The sequence below is a fragment of the Chaetodon auriga genome, chromosome 9 (assembly GCF_051107435.1).
Source record: "Chaetodon auriga isolate fChaAug3 chromosome 9, fChaAug3.hap1, whole genome shotgun sequence".
NCBI lineage: Eukaryota > Metazoa > Chordata > Actinopteri > Chaetodontiformes > Chaetodontidae > Chaetodon > Chaetodon auriga.
Genome location: NC_135082.1, coordinates 9022018 through 9040553, shown reverse-complemented (window position 1 = coordinate 9040553; position 18536 = coordinate 9022018). Strand labels below are relative to the sequence as shown.

Genomic DNA, 18536 nt, shown 5'->3' with positions numbered 1-18536 from the left:
ACGTCACTTATCTGCCTTCTATTAAACGTGTGTCAAGGATACTCACACCTGCTCCACTGAACAGTGAGGAATCAGCTAATGAAGCTGCGTGCACGAACATACTGTGAAGCTGCAACAAACTCATCCTGCAATCTGTCCTGTCAGTGGGAAAGTTCCGTTGTGTCAAATTAAAAATCCAGCGGTTACAACGTGGAATGTTTGCAGCAGTGTAATGCTGTTCACATTTTACCAAGCGGATAGCACAGCGTCTGGCAGATGAGGCTCGTCGGCCAGGTCTGTTATCCTTGGATTTGATGCTCTTCATTCACACCATTGTCACGACCACATTGAGTCCTTCAGACTGCCAGGTGCTCCTGCAAAGGACCCTTCAGAAAGGCCAACCTTATGATTGTCCCACTCAGTCTGTTTTTTCGAGCCGGTAGCTCTCTTTAATGCGGAATTTGTTGAGGATTTCTGTTTTTATACATTCAGAACTGTCGCCTACACGAGTCATCAGTCTGTGTCAGAGCCATCTTTCCCTCGGCTCAGAAAGATCATGAGCAGTGGGACTTTGGGGCTCTGTCTGGATAAGCAGCCGGTGGCATCTTATTCACTGCTTTTACAGCCCTTTAGCGCCACCCAGTGGCAAACTTTGAAAGATTAATGAGGAATGATTTATTGTAAGTAGTCTGAAGTGAGGACTGGAAGGTGTTTTAAGAAGTTTTCCTTCCCTTTGTGTGCCATGTTCATCTGTAACATTCAGGCTGTTTAAGCTATAAATCTAAAACTGAACAAAAGCAGAAACACTTCACCATATAGGGAGGAAGAAAAGAGTTTCTGCCATTATCCACTCAACCTTCTGTATAATAATCTCACAGCCCTCACCAGGGCACAGCTAAATTACGTCATACTCCATTGGCTCTCAGCCCACAGACGCACAGGCCAGGGTCATTGCAGAATGCAGCAGATCTATACTGGACACAAATAGCAGACCGAGATACATCATTGATTAGCTGGCGGCTTCCTCAACCAACACAACTGGCTGGGCTGGAATGCATCATAAGGACATTAGTATGAGATTATGATATCTGGCCTTGATACGTACGGAATCCATGAGAGGCATTTTGAGAGGGGAGAAAAAGGGGGAGACTGAGCGCCCATCTGCTGGGCCGACAGTAATCCCAGCACTCTCACTCCCAGGTGGGGGAAAAAGCTCTCCGTCACAGCTGTTGGAGGGCATACTAAGATTTGGAAAAGGAAAGTGAAAATCGTAAATGGAATCAGTTTCACAAAATCGGTGCATGTGTGGACTAAAATTAACCCGACAAACTCCTCTTTTTGGTAAAACAACAGTAGTTATTTGGGATAATTACATCAATCAGACAAGCAGAATTTTTATGGTCATTTTTATTTTTCTAAACTGTCTTTTAAGAATAATACAATACAAATGATACAAGTTACATGCTCACACATATAATATCCTGCTCCCAAAGGGAATAGTAAAAATAGCATTGTTATGACTGGTTAATAATCATCCTTATACATCTGTATTCCATCAATGTTTTGGCCCGTTCTGCTCTGCACAGCCGAAAAGTGCAGTCGCAACACATTCAAAGTGTCGAGAGCAGAATATAACTCTGACATTTGCTTTACCATAGAAAATATCATTATGGTATAGAAATCTATAATTATAAAAAAAACATGACAGTTTGCAAATCTATGAAACAGAACTAAAAAGCTTATCTTTAAATTAAAACTAGCTGGAGAGATAAATGTACCGACTTGTTCTAACCTGTTTCATGTCCTTGAACAATTGATCCTACAACATGTTTATTACATTTATCATCCCATAGGCTGTAAATGAGACAGTAGCTAAATCCAACCATGATGAGGGGAAAAAAAACCCCAGCAGCAGCTGAACTAGCTCTGCTTAAATATCACGAGCCTACCTAAGCACAGTAGTGTGTGATTCAGCCTCCCTTCAGTTTTAAAGGCTTTTCACTGCACTCTTAAAGCTATAAAAACTGATTGATGAACTTTTATGGCCCCTTGGGAGCAGCCAAAGCAGGAGCAACACAATCACTCATCTGGAGGCGTGTCCACGCGGTGCATGTGAGTCTAATATTCACTCTCTTTCAGCTCTGTTTTTGGTCTCCACCGACTCCTGAGGGAAATATCCGGCTCTTTAGCTGCTGATGTTCACCAGCTAGCTGCTAACTGTGTCTGTCTGCTGTTTGCTGCTGAGCACCTAGTGTACAGAGGGTTTTTCACTGAAAACAGCTGCCTCCTGCACCATTTAAGGCATTACATTTAGAATTTATCGATCCGTCCTACAGTTTGGCTAATCAGCTTCAATCCTTTAAACCTTTTTTTTTTTTTTTTTAGCTTAATCTTTTCTTTGGTTATTTTTTTCTGTCTTTGTAGGGCAGCATGAAGCTGCTGTCAGTTATAGTAACAGCTCTGTCTCACACATTCATGCTTATTGCAGTTCAGCAGTCACTTGACGTATCACTCTTTGGGGTGTGAAAACAGTGAAGGGAAAGGAAAGAGGGGGCCAGTTAAGCGGGACCAGAGGGGTCCACAATTGCCAGGTCTTTCAGGTCACTGAGTTTTCGAGAGAAAGAGCTCAGCCTGGTGCTGAAGGAGCCCCTCTTCTGGCTGTGCTCTTCCCCACGGGCCTTCAAACAAGCACACAGTCCCTTGCAGAGGCCCCCGAGGCGGCCCCGGAAATGATGTCCAATGAAGCAGTAGAGCACGGGGTTGATGGCCGAGTTGGAGAAGCCCAGGCAGAGGGTGAGAGGGGTGAGGTTCTGGATGGTCCAGTTCATCCAGCAGCTGTCCAGCCAGCCCTTGCTATTCAGCACATCCAAGAAGGTGACACAGTGGAAGGGGAACCAGCAGAGGAAGAAGGCCATGACCACAGCAGCTACTGTCCACAACACCCGCTCCAGCCCCCTGCCCTCCACGTTTCTGCCTGCGCTGTAGCTGGGGCTCCCGCACAGGCTTGGGTGTCTCTCTGGTTTACTGCAGCTCTCCTGGGATTTAAAAGATTGCATGTTGGAGGGATGTGACAGATTGTGCATTCTTACCAGCCCTGTGTCAGCCATCAAATGTTTGCCAATAGCGTAGTAGCAACAAGAGATGACAAGCAGCGGCAGCAGGAAGGCCAGGACAATCTTCATCCATGCTAGGGTTAAATACCAGGTATGATTAGGATAGATAATAACACAGCCCTCCACACCCAGTGCCTCCAGGTGGTAAGTGTTCCTCAGAAAGAAGGTAGGAGCTGAGCAGGCACATGCCAGGAGCCACACCAGGACGCACGTGAGCCGGGCGCGTTTGGTGTTTCGTGCACTCTGGGAGCGGAGAGGACGCACGATGGCCAGGTAGCGATCTATGCTCATGCTTGTGATGAAGAAGATGGATGCATAGAGGTTGAGGTTGAGGAGCGCGCCGCAGACTTTGCAGGCAACCCAGCCAAAGGGCCAGCTGTAGCCCTGGGAGTAATAGACGGCCCACAGCGGCAGAGACAGCAGGAACAGCAGGTCAGACACACACAGGTTCAGCATGAAAGTGTTTGCGATAGTTCTCCTTGAGGTGCTGGCATGCGCCAACACACACACTGCCAGGGCATTGGCTATGGTTCCCAGCACACAGATAACGCTGTAGATGGCCGGGATGATCGTGGTCATGGGCACAGGAGGCCAGTCTGTGCAGAGGAGAGCTGAGGGGGGCAGAGAGCTGTTTCCACAGGCCTCTATTGTTGAATATGGCGAGGGGGTGGAGTTGAAAAGGGAGAGGTCATATGGGATTGCCATTATGAAACTGGACGTACCCTTGCGTCTCACAATTTGACTTCCCTCCTTTAAGTTTTCCAAGGTCAGCTGGAAATGAAACAAAGCAGGAGAGCATTTACAATTCAGCTGCCTTTTATGGACCAAAACAGCTTTTCCTGCGCAGCGATCATGAGCTGGCTCCACTGTTTATTAGCTGTGCTGCTTGATAACTAATCACAGCAAAAATACATTACACCATTCCTGAAGTTGGGCCGTAATGAAATACATATGAAAGTGTTGTAATAATGTGGCTGCTTAATGGATTCCTCAGAAAATCTATTTTGTTCGAGTGAGTGAAATAAGTCTTTGAAACATTCATGATGCAGATGAAAAAAGTCAATTTTAGATTGAATAGTTTTTACAGGAGTCTTAAAAGTAACTGAATCTGATCCCTTTACAGTGCCGTTCACCAAGAGAATAGAGAATGCATTATTAATAAAAAAAATTATGCAAAAACAGAGATCTTATCAAATCAACCCAGACTTACTTTATGATTTCTGCCTATTCAAAGGGTTCATTTTACCTGAGTGGTTGAGCTCCAGTCAAAGCGCTTTTCAGTGCTTCTTTTGGCTGAAGTCCATGTCTTGACAATTGCTCCTCGACCCCTCTAAGAGAAATGTGCACAGCTGAGTGCCCCAGACCATATCATGTCTCTGTGTCTGTGTGTGAAGAAAACAGACTGGAGGCTCTGAGAAACCAGATGAGGTTGGGGGTCTTATAGCGCCCAAGAGCCCCTTGACGATTACACAACAGGGAAGTTGCTTACACGTCACACCTTCATCATTACCAAGGGGCTGGCCTGTACCTGGACACCAGCCAGCCTGCAGAGAGAGAGAGAGAAAAAAAAAACTTGCTGTCTCTGTTTTTCATTCCTCCCTTCAAGAGTTTCTACCAGAAAAGGCCAAAAAAGTAAGAAAATCAAATCAAGATGTGTGTTACAGTAATAGCTGAGTCTCCGATGACACACAAGCATGTGTCATACCTGAGCATAATGAATAGGACAGCAGAGTGTTTGAGGTGTCAAACTTTGAAAGCCCTAACTGTCCCCGCCGGGGGCCTCTGACCCGAGGAACGGAGGCTGTGTGTTAATTAGCAGAGCCTCACACTTTGTGTCAAATTCGTCCTGCCAGCGGTCAGATAAGCCATGGGAAATATTTACTCTGTCTCAGCGGAAGCCAAGCCAGCCACTGGGGCAGAGGGAGAAGGGGGAGGCACAGTGTGGAAGACGAATGAGGAGGAGGACGAGCAGATACCGCAGGGAGTGAACGAGGAGATGAGAAGGAGAGATGGGGAGGAAGAGGAGAGAAAGCGGAGATTCCCTCCAGTGGTTTTTCATTAAAGTCTCTGGTGAAAGTTAATGAGGGATGTGTACAAAGCTCTGAGACTGATTACATCACAGCTCCTTTGATCAACGGTGTGAGCATGCATCTCTCCCTGTGTGTACTCATGTGTGCTTCAATACTTGCGCAATTGGATGTGCTCAATCACAGCGTGACATGCATGCGTCCACACAATGTGCTGGCCTCTGCTTACATGTGTGTTCACATGTGTGCGCGCGCTCTGCTCCATTGAGTATCTATCAGGATGTGACACGTTCTAATAGCGTGGGAAAGCTGACGGTGAGGATGACTGATGAAGACCACGCAGAAAGCAGCAGATTTGGAAGGCTGCGAATGAAGGGCTCCGTACCCCTTTGCGAGATTTTGGAAAATTAGGAATGCACTGTATTCCACAGGATGTTAAAAATGTTACGCTTTCCAAATCGGAAAATTCCTAATGCTATGTTCTTCTAACGGCATGCTGGGTATGCACAGTTGTTCACACACACACACACAGACACACACAGAGAGAGAAGCCAAGGACCCTTAGTCATGACATGCAGCAACTAAAAACAGAAATTTATGGTGTCATGCTGGCCAACACAAATACAGGATGACAGAATAAAAACAGACCTGTCTCCACCTCCCCACAGCCCGTCTGTAATCCACTGGTGGAAAGTAACAAAGTATATTTACTAAAAGTACTGTACTCAAGCACAATTTTGACATACTTGAGCCCATTTTCTGCTACATTATGGTTCAATGCCACCAAACTTTGGAGGGAAATATCTGACTTTTGTCATAACAGTAACGTTCACCCTACAAAATTCGTTCATAAAACACGATGCACTGTTACAGATTAAACTGCCCAGCAGTAGCCACCTCCACCAGTCCTGCTTGCATGCACATGCATCAGGAAAAATTATCCAGTCATTTAATATACAGCATCACATTTTGAAAGTGGGCATTCTGCATGATGAGTGTTTTTATTTCGAATGCATTCAATGCATTTTGGTGATATCATACTTTATGCTTTTAGCTAGCAGCAATGTTGAGCACTTAAGCATCTGGAAAAATTTCCACCCAGCTGTACTTTGTGTAATTGTTATTAGCACACATTAGCACGCTAACATGGTAAGATAAGACTGTGAACATAGTAAGCCTTATACCTCCTGCGCTCAGCAGCATGTTAGCTCACTGTGAGCGTGCTATCATGCTGCTGTTGGATGAAGAGTCGAGCATGGCTGTAGACTCTGAATCTTGTTAATACAGGACTTTTGGATTTTTACTTATGTAAAGGAGCTGACGACCACTTTTCAGCTAATCTTACTTTCACTTGTTTTTATCTCAGAATGCCTCCTGTCTGCTAAACTTTGACCTTTGTCAACATCTGGAGGGCCAATCTCACTTCATCCTATCTTCAGACAGTCCACTGAATCAGCTTGCAGTGCACAAGTTGATTCATTTCACTTTTAATGGCATTCATGGCATGTAAAAACACATTCGTGTTAATTCTGCTGCCAAATTCAAATCTGCCTCTTTTTTTTTTTTTTCCTAGGGTGCTGGATGAATAAATTGAGAGGCTGATTTATTAACAGTTTGACAATGTGTGGGAGTGTGTTTTTGTCTGATGATCCAAACACAGGGATTTAGTTACAGGCAGCGTCTGTACAGGCAGCAGATAAGGAGAGCGATGGAGCAGAGAGCATCAAACCTCAACTTACATTGCAACTCTTACTGGACATCAATCTCCCAGCCAATTATTTTTTCAGCTTTTTTATTTTTGCTTTTTTTTTTTGCCGGATTTAAAGACATTTAATTGTATTTGCTACTGTAGTTTGTCAAGTTTCTCTTCCTTTCCTCTGCGCTCATTAACAAGATATATATAATTATTACATTTCTGTGGATGTTGTGCAACTAAAAGTTTTGCAGCAGTCTGCAAAACAACAATTATTTCTATTTAATAAGGATGTGTGCGTTATGTGCCGTATGGTTCCACTGAACAGAATGACCTGTCAGCATCTGAGTTTATTTACACGCATGAGGAAAAAAAAAGAGGAAACTGTGTACCCAAGATCATGTATGTACACACACTGACCCACACAAATGAAGTAAACATATTCTGCGCTCACAAAGTCCCTTAAATTACTTACATAATTATTGTGTTTATATGTTTTGCTGATAAATGTGCTATGTATTTATTTTACGCTGGGGGTCTCCTTGCTGGCTGGACCCTGGGAAGATAATCACCAAAAACCATAACCCTCGCAAGGTCCTGTGTGGAAAATCCGGCTCATGGGAGTGAAAGGTGAGAGGTCAGGACTGTGAGCCCCGCTTCCTCTCTGCTGGTCAGGACAAATCTGAGAGCGCTCTGGACGACATGACAGACTCCAGTCCAACGTTAGTTCTCAGAACATAATCATTGCTGCTGCTTGTGTGGGATACTGTAAGGAAGAAGGCCCCATATGCAGGGGACCCTTGAGAGGAGGGGAGGGGGTCTGAAACCTCTGTCACTGGCCCTCAGCTTATAGCTACAAGATGTCCATGTGAGAAGAAAGGCCTGCACAGATTTCCAGCATTCCCGCTCTCACTGTTCCATTTAAGTGAGTCAGTATGTTCCATGTGGTTTTACTGATGCTGTTGGTGGGTAATGATTGTAGGACACAGACTTGTTTCTGGAGATTTTTTTTTTTATTAGGACATTTGGCAGCGCTCATCTGAAAAACAGCCCAATCACACACAGCCCACGAGTCCCTTAACCCCTCGCCTCAAACCAGCAGCACAAACTGCAGCTCCGATGCCACAGGAAGCCTGGTTCCCATATGTGTTTTTCTCCATGTACAACAGAAAGAAGGATGAGAAAGTATTGACGTGCAATTGATCTGACATCTCCCTCTCTTATACACATATGTGAGTGTGCACACACACACACACACACACACACACACACACACACACACACACACAGAGTCCCAGGGGTCATGACTCTGGTCAACCTCATGCAGAGTTTATGAGGTCCAGGCAGCTCTGGTTCCTCTGAGGAGCAATAAAGAAGCTATAAAGATGTTAGCAGATAGCCTGGTCCCTCTGTACAAACTGTGTGCTCACAGGAATAAGCAAAAACATGTGGCACTAAAAATGCTTCAAAGTATACGACATTCCCAGGATTAATACACGTGCTCAAAACTTCCTGAGAATAGTAATCACTTCCATGACTAATATTTGTCCGTTTGTCCTGTTCTCCTGTTTCAGGAAACAACAACCACTGGATCACTGGGATCAGATTTACCAGAAGTTTGACAAGTTGTACTTTACATACCATGGACTCAGTTCTAAAATTAAACTGTATTACTGTATTGTATTGCTTAAATTTTTATCAGTCAGTTTCTGACTTGCTACAGCTTGGCTCAACTGAGTAAGTAAACTGTAACAAAACATGTAATAAGACCAAGAGTCACCACGCTGGCCACGCTAGCAGCTCTGTGAGGCGATGCATTGGAACAGCTGTGCTTTGAGCGAAACGCCAACATCAGCAAACAGGCTCAAATGTGAACATGCTCGCATTCAGCAAGTACAGTGTTGCCCAGTTTATCATCTTAGTTTAGTGTGTTAGCATGCTAACATTTGCTTATTAGCACTAAAACCAAAGTAGAGCTGAGGCTGATTCGTGCACTCCACCAGGCCGACCTGATGGTGGCATAAGAGGAAGAACCAGGGGATCATCAAGTCATAAGGATTCAGCCTCTGGGGACCATGAATGCCTGTACAAATGTTTTTGGCAATCCACCTCAGAGTTGTTAAGATATTTTCATCTGAACCGGTTGACTGACTGAAAGTGTTTCATCAAGTTATTACATTTTAATGATGCATTTATTTCATGCTGCTCACAGTAAATGAGCCTGTGTTTGTGCCATTGGTCGTTAAAAAAGTCTAGAATATAATGCTGGCCATCAGTGGTGGTATGTGATGGCCATCTCCAAATGTGAGATGTTTTAGAGATATTTGTCAGCTGGTCTGAAAAGCAGCTCATGGAGAGATTTTAATTGGGACTTTTGAAGGATGTGGATTTGTGAGGTGAATTCATCCGTTTGTGTCTTTTCACATTTATGAAACAGGTCACAGTGTAACATCCCTGATGCTGAGCACACATTGTTCCTGGTGTGGAGGGAAAACTGGTCTGCTGACGTTTGGTGCAAACCTAAATTACAAACACATTATGTTGCGACAGTGAAAAGCCTTTTGTGAAGCAGAATTTCACTGTGTGCACAGCAGTGGTTACCATTAGCTTCAAAAAGAAGAGGGCTTATGTGACTGAGGTCAGACTGAAGACGGAGTCTTTGTCGTGTTTAGCGGCTCATTATGTGATGATTTAAGAGCGACTGTTTGTAAAACGTCCTTCACTTCTGATGAGGTTTTTGTTGGTTGGATGATTTTAAGAAAGTTGTGTTTTGGGACAGAAGACAAAGTTTTGTTTGCAGTGTTATACAGCTGTATGACAAATGCTTGCACCAGTGAAACTGTTATTTTCTAAGTCTGTATGTGCTGAGCGTGTTGTGCATGACAATAAAGAACACAACTGACTGCTACTGACCAGCAAGTATTCAGAATTTGACCAGACATGACAACAACATGACACTGTGAAAAATATATATTTATTTTTGATTCTCGACATCTGACGACAATGTTTGATGTGACAAAATGGAACAGCACTTGTCCATCTTGGAGCCACTACCAGCACATGTGCAGTACTTTGAACTTACCGACGCAATGGGCTAAATTACAATAAATAAAAGCACCATGCATTCATGACGGTGAAAGCTGCAGCACGAAATGACACATACAGAGAGAAACTTTCACAATCTGCCATCTGTGAATTAAACGACTTGAAAAGAAAAGTTGTGGGTGTATTTTTTTCTGGGTTTTTGTCCTTCTGCACACACCGACGGCTCAGCGTACTGTAATCCGCTGCACTGCTGCTACGATGCAAATACGCTTGGACCTTTTCTGCAGAAAAATAAAAGATGTGGGCTGAAGAAATGAGAATGGAAATGTTGATGAGAGACTTTCTATCTCTGCTTGCAGAATGGCCTATCTACAGTGCATAATGACACCGAGTGCTGGTTCATCTGAGTGACACATGGGATGGCAGTGTGGGGAGGTTTCTCCTGCAGCTGGCTGTCGTATCTCAACTGCGTGTGCTGTACAGGTCTTCATCCTCCGGGCTGGACTGGCCGAAGTCCATCATCGCAGGGTCTGGCTTGAAACCAGAGCCACCTGGAGGGCAGCAAGAGAAATGCAACAAAATCTCAGTCACAGCACAGAAACACTGCACGTTAAACCTGAATGGATTCAGCTGCTCCGCTTACCCAGACTGATACTACATGCATCAGTAGAATAAACAATGACTAGACAACCCAAAAAAGAAGCAGCCTGAATTCATCTGAATTCCATGTCGTCAGGGTGTGCCGGGTCTTGTGTGTAGGTGGAGTCTTTGCCGAATCAGATAAGGTTCATGTGATTACCCTTCATCAGAAATTTGTCTTGTTATAGGAATAAAAAAACAAGATGTGGAAATCCACGTGAACGGATCAGGAGAGTGATGAATTGATCGATCACACGGATTGATCAACTTTTCTCTATTTTTCTACATTGTACAGATCAGATTCAACCCATTAGCCACTATAAATATTCAGAAATGCATTTGGATGCATCCCTGTCCTGGGACTACACATACAGATGACATCTGCAGTAAGGTACAACAGGAAATTTATTTTCCTATGAGACTGAGTCTATTTGGAGCAGACAGTTTCCGTTATTATTTTTCCATTGGAGAATACAGCGTTATGCAATATGGCATCACTGAATCTTCACATTATCTTTGCGGTCAGGTAAAGGCTGTCTAGACTGTTCCGAACGGTGGGTCCAATGCATGACTGGAAGTTTTCAGGCAGCATATAATCAAATGTTGACTCTGGCAGGATTACATCAGATCCCTCTTGTGTTTTATATGGTGGATATTATTCTTTGCTGGAGTCCCACAGGTTTACAGGTTCTCCAAAGGCCAAGTATGGCATGTGTGTTTCACTAAAAGATGAGATGTAAGAGTTGCACTGTTCTCAGACTGGATGACACGGACACCCCGTTTACACCTGGTATTAATGTGGGACCTGTGTCTGCATGTGTTATCTGGATTACTGATCTTTCCTTTGCATTTACACCTGGTACTTTAGTGCATTCTCGTTATCCTCATTGATATCGAGTCTCTGTCCTCCAGAGCAAAACCTGCGTGAGTAATTTGAGGTGGCAGCAGCCCCAGACTGTGAATACATGTTTGCTAAGAAGAAATATCTGTCTCAGTGCTCTGCTGTGTGCGGGGGCCAGCAAGTTGTACAGATTGCGTTCACACTGACCTAAGAGCTGAACACAACGCGAGCCAGTCTACCTGTAAAGTGTCATTTGAACACCTGGTGTAAACGAGGTCTTTTGAAGAGGAATCAAAGTGACTGCACTGCAGCTGTTTCTATATTGTTGTGCTGTGCTTGATTGGTTTTTCATGTATTTCAGAGCTGGCTTGTGACACAAAACCAATTTCAGTGGAAACTGACTACAGCATGATCAAATCTCAGCTTGTTGAAATTCTAGATAATTGAAACCACAGTAAAAACAAGAGCAAGACCCAACACATGCAGCCACCTTGGAATTTGGCTAATTCTCAGAAGACGTGCGGTGTGTGTATGCGTGAGTCAGGGCGCTTCAGTAAGTCAATGCCCTGCTCACAAACCAGAGCAGTGGAGTGCAGCTGGTGTCCTCAGTACCTTTGCTGTTTTCTGCTGCAGGCTGCTGAGGTGGGGGTGTGAGCGTCGAGGTCGGTGTCTCCTCCACAGCGGCCACTTGTGGTGGGTCAGCTAACTCAGGTTGAGGAGCAGGTTCAGGATCAGCTGATTCAACAGCTGATTCAACAGCTGTGGAGAAGTCACAACACAATGCAGGGTCAGCAGCATGAAATGTTGTGTTATGAATGCTACTGTGACCTCAAGCTAATATCACTTATAGTAGTAATGTTTAGAAAGCTCTCATTTGTCGGTTTACAACAAATCAGTGGACAGTCCAGGATTATTTACATTTACTTGATCATTTTAGTTTAATTTAGTGGAGCTGTCTTTCATTTTCACACAAGTAGCTCCTTCAGTACCAGTGAAACCATCTTCTGTACGAACAATAGTATTCAAAAGAAGCAGATTATTACATAGCATTCTGCTCTTCTACATCATGGGGCACAATATGTACGATACCTGCTGGCTCATCTGACGCCTTTGGAGCAGGTGGTTCTTCAGTGAAAGGAGCAGTCTCCACAGGTGCAGCCTCCACAGGCACAGCCTCTAGTGTCTCCTGTTCTAACCTCAGCGTGGACTCGGCTGGGCTGGCGTCAGTACTGACATCCTCTGCTGCCCGTTTAGTGTTTGAGGGCTCCTCACCTTCAACAGGTGCAGGTATTTCCTCAGACGTTGTGGAGGTCGTTGTCTCTGCCGGCACTGAATGAGCCACTGGATTTTGACAGGAGAGGGAATACAGAAAACCATCAGCAGAAGCCTTCGTGTGATTGAAACAAAAGAGAGGCAGACGGAGAAAGAAGCAGACAGAGATCGATATCTTTAGCACCTGTGTTGGACTCTGTGGGGGTCTGGTCGAGGGATATCTCTGCGAGTGTTACTGATGATGTCTCCTCCTCAGCTGCTGTGGACTCTGGATTTGGTGCTGTAGCTGTCTAACAACACATGGATAAAAAAAAAAAAAAAAGATTCAAATCTGTTCAACCAAGACTTGCATTCACTATTCACTATTCTATATAAAATGGTCATGATGAATTTCACCTTTTTATTCATTCCACTAAAACTGTACTTGTCAGTGACAGACGTAACACATTTAATCTTAAGCACTAGTTTTACAATTTTCTTGGTCATTTCAGTTCTGGTTCTAATAGGTTAGATTTATTACACTGGAGAGAAAAAAAACGTAATCACTTGAATTAATATTTTACATTTCAGGCATTTGGCTGACATTACAGGGTGACTCAGTAAGTTTAACAGCAATAGGAGCTTCAATTTCTAAATGAAAAAAATCTCCAGGCGACTACATAAGACGCCCAAACAGCACAGTAACCGCAACATGAGTCATCATTAAAGAGCAAAGGACCAGGACAGGAGACAGAAAACAACCTGATGAGAGGCAGGAGGACTTTCTCGAGTGTAGAGGGGAAATTATTCAGTGGGAAGAGAGTTTTGGTTTACAGTAATTACAGTAATTTCTATTCAAGTCTAGCTGGTTACTGACATATATAAGGATGATAATAAATCAGTTCACTGACTGAAGATGACTGTTCACCTGTGGCTGTGGAGCAGCAGTCTCTTTGGTGACAGCCTCCTGAGGCTTTGGGGTGAGCAGTGACGACACTGCAGCTCTGCTCCACTGCCCTGCAGCGTACACCTTCTTCCCTGTCACCTATGGGAGAAAAAAGACAAGAAGAGAGTTCAACTTTGAAAATAATGAGGTTTGTCAGAGACACGAGCGTTGGAAAAAAGCAGCGTTACCTTTAACACAGCCACCGCCTGGGCCGGGTAGCACACTGAGGCCCCTGCACTCATCAGGCCCAGCGGAACGGCTAACCTCTTGAAACGAGAGCCTAAAATAAAGTCGACAATGAAGAATGGCGATCATTGTCTTGGTTTAGTGAGCAGGTGTGTGTATTAGGAGTGAATTAATTTAATATTAATGTGTAAATGTCATGAAACCGACTCCCCCACAGAGAGAAGACAAAACAAAGAGTGCTGAAAAAACGCACACGGAAAACTTTTCTCCACTTGCTCTTTATTGTTCTACTTGTTGTTGTTGTAGTTGTACCTTTGCGGTTTTAGCAGTAAGATGTTTACAGCTGAAGTAGGCTGGGTCTGGGTCTGGGTCGAAGCTTAATTCATAATGTTGACGACTGAATTTTAAACCGACATCCCAGTGCTGTGCAGCTTTTCCCCCTCTGCTCATTCAGTTTGAACCCAGAAATTCTGATCAGCTTCAGAGAGAAATTAGGCTCCACTAGTATCATTAGTATTGAGCCATTTGCAGAATTAGATTCCAGTTGTGGCTGCGTATGATTGTTTCTAACTTGCGCAATCCAAGTGCCAGATGCCAATTTCTAATAACTCCAGAAAGTTGTAAATCACTTCTTAATCACTACCTTAATCACTTCCCAAACCCCAAACATGTTTTCATCTGATGAAATATTCTGTTTAAATCCATATTCACTGGAATTTAGCCTTTCAGAGACAACAACTTCCTCAAACTGAGGATTTTGGTTGAGTATTTTTTAGGGTGATGATGTCATGAAATATGACATTTGAATCTAAAGCCTCAATAGAAGGTTAGAATGAAAAAAAAAAAAGTACAGCCCTAAAATGTACTTCAGGTAAAACATTATCAAAGCAGTGTCGTATTATACAAAGTGACTGAGTTTAAGTCCATCAGGTGCACACTAACAACCAAGTCCATGAAAGCTGGAACACTGTGAAACCCAAATAAAAGCAGAATGCAGTCGTTCAGTGCAACAAACTGTGTTTTCTGACAACAGTTTCACCAAGTGTTCATGTAGTAACATCCTTTATCCAATCATGTGTTCACAAAGTGGTGAACCTCTCTCCATCCTCCCCTGTGAACGACTGAGCCTTTCCAGGATTTCATACCCAATCATGATACTATCACCTGTTACCAATCAACCTGTTTACCTGTGGAATGTTCCAAACAGCTGTTTTTGGAGCGTTCCACATATTTCCCCGTCAGAATCAAAAATCAATGAAGCTGATGAAGTAAAACGTTAAATATATTGTCTTTGTACTGTTTTCAATTAAGCACAATGCTGACACATACGTCTAAATACTACAGAGTGACTGTTTAAGTATCCTGTGGAGAAAAAAAAACTGAGAAATATCAGATGGTTTCCAAGAAAAGGAAACTAAGTCCTTTGATCATGACAGATGTTCTCCATACGAAGGGGCAGAGAGCTGAATCTACACACTCTTTGAGTGTCACCCTCACTGTGTATGCAGCATCCAGCATCAAAGGCTTTTGTCTGTCTGTTTACTTTTCCTTTGTTCAGGTTGACTGTTTGTGTTAAGATGACACTGAATACTGATGCATTTGATAAACTGATTTTGTGAAATAAAAAACAAAACACAGTTTATACACAATAACTTTCCAATACTGAAAATGTACTGTTGAGGCTAACAGATGATGAAATGATTGTTCCCGGCAGGCCGAAAGTATTTGTGTCTGTAAGTGACCGGGGTCACGTTACCTTTCCGTGCCAAGAACATTCCAAGCAGGCCAGCCATGGTGATGGTACCAAATCTGGGTAGAAACTCCGGGGGAGGGTCTTTCAAGTAATAGAACATATCTGGGAAACACAGACAACATGATGTCAAACACTCATTTCACTTTCTCAACTGTGAGCTGCCGACACGGTGACATTATTTGCTAACAGTAAGAGTGGTGACAGACATGGCAACAGTCATAACAGTAATTTTGTGTGCAGCAGTATCATTAATGGGTAGTATGATGAATCGTGCTTTTCTCACATATTTAAAGTATGCAGCACAACTGCCAGAGAGTGCTACTTGCAGCTTACATCCTGTAGCATCAGCACAGACAAATAGACAGCTTAGATACATGTTGAGTGTTTAGGTGGCACTTGATCTTATGCATTCTATGTACTCTATATTAACTTTATTATTATTATTATTATTATTATTATTATTATTATTATATTATTATTATTATTGTTATTATTCAGTGGGTTTTATTTTCCAGGTTATTTTCCATCAGTTTTTCTATCCCCTTTGTTAATGTTCATTCATCAGTCTTTTTTATGTGAAGCAATTGGTGAATGTAGTTTTTGTTGTAAAGCACTTGCGATGAATTTCTTGTATGAAAGGTTCGAATCCAGTTTATTATTACTATTATTAAGTTTAAAGCACCTACAGTTTGTTATGTACAAAAAAACCTGTGGTGGTAATAACACATTGTATGGAAGAGCAGGGATTTTTCCCTGAGTTTCAGGGAGGAATATTACATATTTTTTATATATGTGTGTGTGTGTGTGTATATACACACACACACACACACACACACACATACATATGCATACACCTTGAAGTACCTACTGTGGACTCACCCTCTCCTGCATGGTATAGATTAACACTTCCCCTTTTCACAGAGAAACAGGCACCCTGTTGGGAACAAAGGACAAAGCTGAACTCAACCCCTACAACAGGCCCGCAAGAACACAACTATCTCAACTATCTAGGCAGTACTGAAACTGATACATCTGAGTCAGTGTAAAGCGTTTTTTTCCCCATCTTCCATCAGTATCAAACTGTCACATCTCCTCGCAGCATGCCTTACAGCCGCGCCGTTAATAGCGTGAGCACTATTTCCTGTCTGACTCCTGAACTTTGCTGTTTGCAAAATCGTACCTGCACAGAGCACTTGCAGCACGTGGGATTGTGCTCTATAACCACAGACAAGAGGAACAAAAATCAGGGTTGGAAAACTAACACTGCAGGTGCAAGATAAGACGTCTTCGATGTTAAGTTCATGTTCCACTGATGTAACACTTACATACATCTGTCAAAGGGTTGGTGTTTTTCAGTTTAAAGTGTTACACAGGATGTGACAGAAAGTCTGACTTCATTCTGGAGCAGCTGGTGTGCGTGAACTTTGATCTACTCTGATGTACCACTGCAGATACACACAGCATAATCTTAATACCTTTACAGCCAGGTAAACAGGCAGTATGCTCTCTCTCGCTGCAGTCAGGCCACTCTGAATGACACCCGGCCTCTCTGGAACAAACTGAGCCTGGGCAGGCTGTGGCAGCGGCGTGTAGATGTTCAGCTGGGGACAGAGGCAGAGTCAGCATGTCATTATGACATTCAGTGAATGCCAATGCCTTCAGATCTGCTGACGTCCTGGGACGACCATACCTTTTCTCGAGTAACCTGCCCTTCAGTGGGCGCTTCCTTCACCGTATACACACGGATGGAGGCTATGCTCAGCACCGTCGGGACGGCCACCATCACCACCTAGGACACAGTAGAAGTACACTGCAAACTTTAGTGTCATAGGGACAAGGCAAAACACAGAGACACTTATCACTGATAGATGACTCATGTGGACCAGTGGTGGAAGAGACGCTTTCCATATGTAAATGTGGTTCTGCAGTCACAATTTCACTTAAATAAACGTGCATAAGCATGACAATAATGTTATCAAAGCATCAAAAGTTAAACTATTCATAATGCAGAATTGCGGTGTGGTAATTGTTATTGTTATCTGATTGTGCAGCTCTATTATATCTATGGACTGTTATTACTAAAGCATTGACGTGCAAGCTGAATTGTAACATTACAGGAGCCTCTTGTCACGCTTTACACGTTTATCGTTTGCATATTCAGTATATCGCCCGCCATCAATCAATAAATGTAACGCCAGGGGAGTCAGAAGTACCTCAAATTGCACTCGACAGCAACAGTATTGTTATTTACAATACAACACTTATAACTACGCTAACTGGATACTGGGTGTAACTTCCAACCTCCTCAAACTAAGCTAACTAACGTTAAGCGTGAAGCTGCCTCTTATTGCGCTCATATGGTTGCGAAATGTGTTAAAACAGTCTGTATTGGCTAACGAAGCCAGCACTGACAAACATGGAGATTTATCAGCTGTTAAACTTGTTCTTTAGAGTATTATTAGTGGGAGTAGCGCTCAAGCTGCTGTCAGCTAACGTAGCAAGGCGCTGTCTGGTTAGCATTGTCTCATTCAACGAGGCTAATAGTCACAAAGCTATTGTCATGCAGCGCAGCGTTAAAAGCCTGTAAAGTGACAGTCTGTTCGGGTTTACATGAGCGGCTCTGGGGAGGCTAACGTTGACACTATGTCCGCGCGTTCACTGAAACTATACACTTCAAACACAGAAAACTTTGCCGAAGAAGAAATGTCAAGCATTCACCTTGGCCGCCATGACAGCGCTCCTCCTTCTTCTCTGGCCTCTGAGTCGCAGCTTGGAGCGGTCCAAACCGCGGTCTGCTACTGCCACCCAATGGACTGAGGAGGCACCTGCAGCGGCCTGGTCATCTCATTCAGCAGGTGTGTTCACACCGTGTTCTCAAGCTGCCCAGAGTCGATAAGGACAGTTGTTTGGTAAATATCCTTGTGAGTAATTAGAATGTAAAACAAAAAATTTCGTTTTTATGGATATTTTAAAATTCATTTAAAACGATTAAACTCTTACTGCAGTTCCACATGCAAAGCAATTGTTGATGATATGCAGTAGTTCATTCGGGACAAGGCATGG

The 18536-nt window shown here is 43.4% G+C and overlaps 2 protein-coding genes across 3 annotated transcripts; both read right to left on the bottom strand.

Annotated features, from left to right (window-relative positions):
• Positions 1 to 2391: 2391 nt before the first annotated feature.
• On the bottom strand, positions 2392 to 4505 carry LOC143325891 (type-2 angiotensin II receptor-like). The gene is made up of 2 exons (XM_076739257.1): positions 4339 to 4505; positions 2392 to 3863 (listed from the first exon to the last, which is right to left on the bottom strand). The coding sequence occupies exon 2, from the start codon at positions 3795 to 3797 to the stop codon at positions 2538 to 2540; it is 1260 nt and encodes a 419-aa protein (XP_076595372.1). The 5' UTR covers positions 3798 to 3863; positions 4339 to 4505; the 3' UTR covers positions 2392 to 2537.
• Positions 4506 to 9764: 5259 nt separating this feature from the next.
• On the bottom strand, positions 9765 to 18234 carry apool (apolipoprotein O-like). 2 transcript variants are annotated; one of them, XM_076738326.1, is made up of 11 exons: positions 18192 to 18234; positions 17164 to 17262; positions 16949 to 17074; positions 16353 to 16407; positions 15477 to 15575; positions 13723 to 13814; positions 13517 to 13633; positions 12794 to 12899; positions 12427 to 12678; positions 11950 to 12096; positions 9765 to 10408 (listed from the first exon to the last, which is right to left on the bottom strand). In XM_076738326.1, the coding sequence occupies exons 1-11, from the start codon at positions 18201 to 18203 to the stop codon at positions 10320 to 10322; spliced, it is 1194 nt and encodes a 397-aa protein (XP_076594441.1). In that variant the 5' UTR covers positions 18204 to 18234; the 3' UTR covers positions 9765 to 10319. The 2 variants fall into 2 exon arrangements, with proteins under 2 accessions (XP_076594441.1, XP_076594442.1); XM_076738327.1 differs by having other exon boundaries at positions 10185 to 10408; positions 11950 to 12084; positions 18192 to 18220.
• Positions 18235 to 18536: the final 302 nt, after the last annotated feature.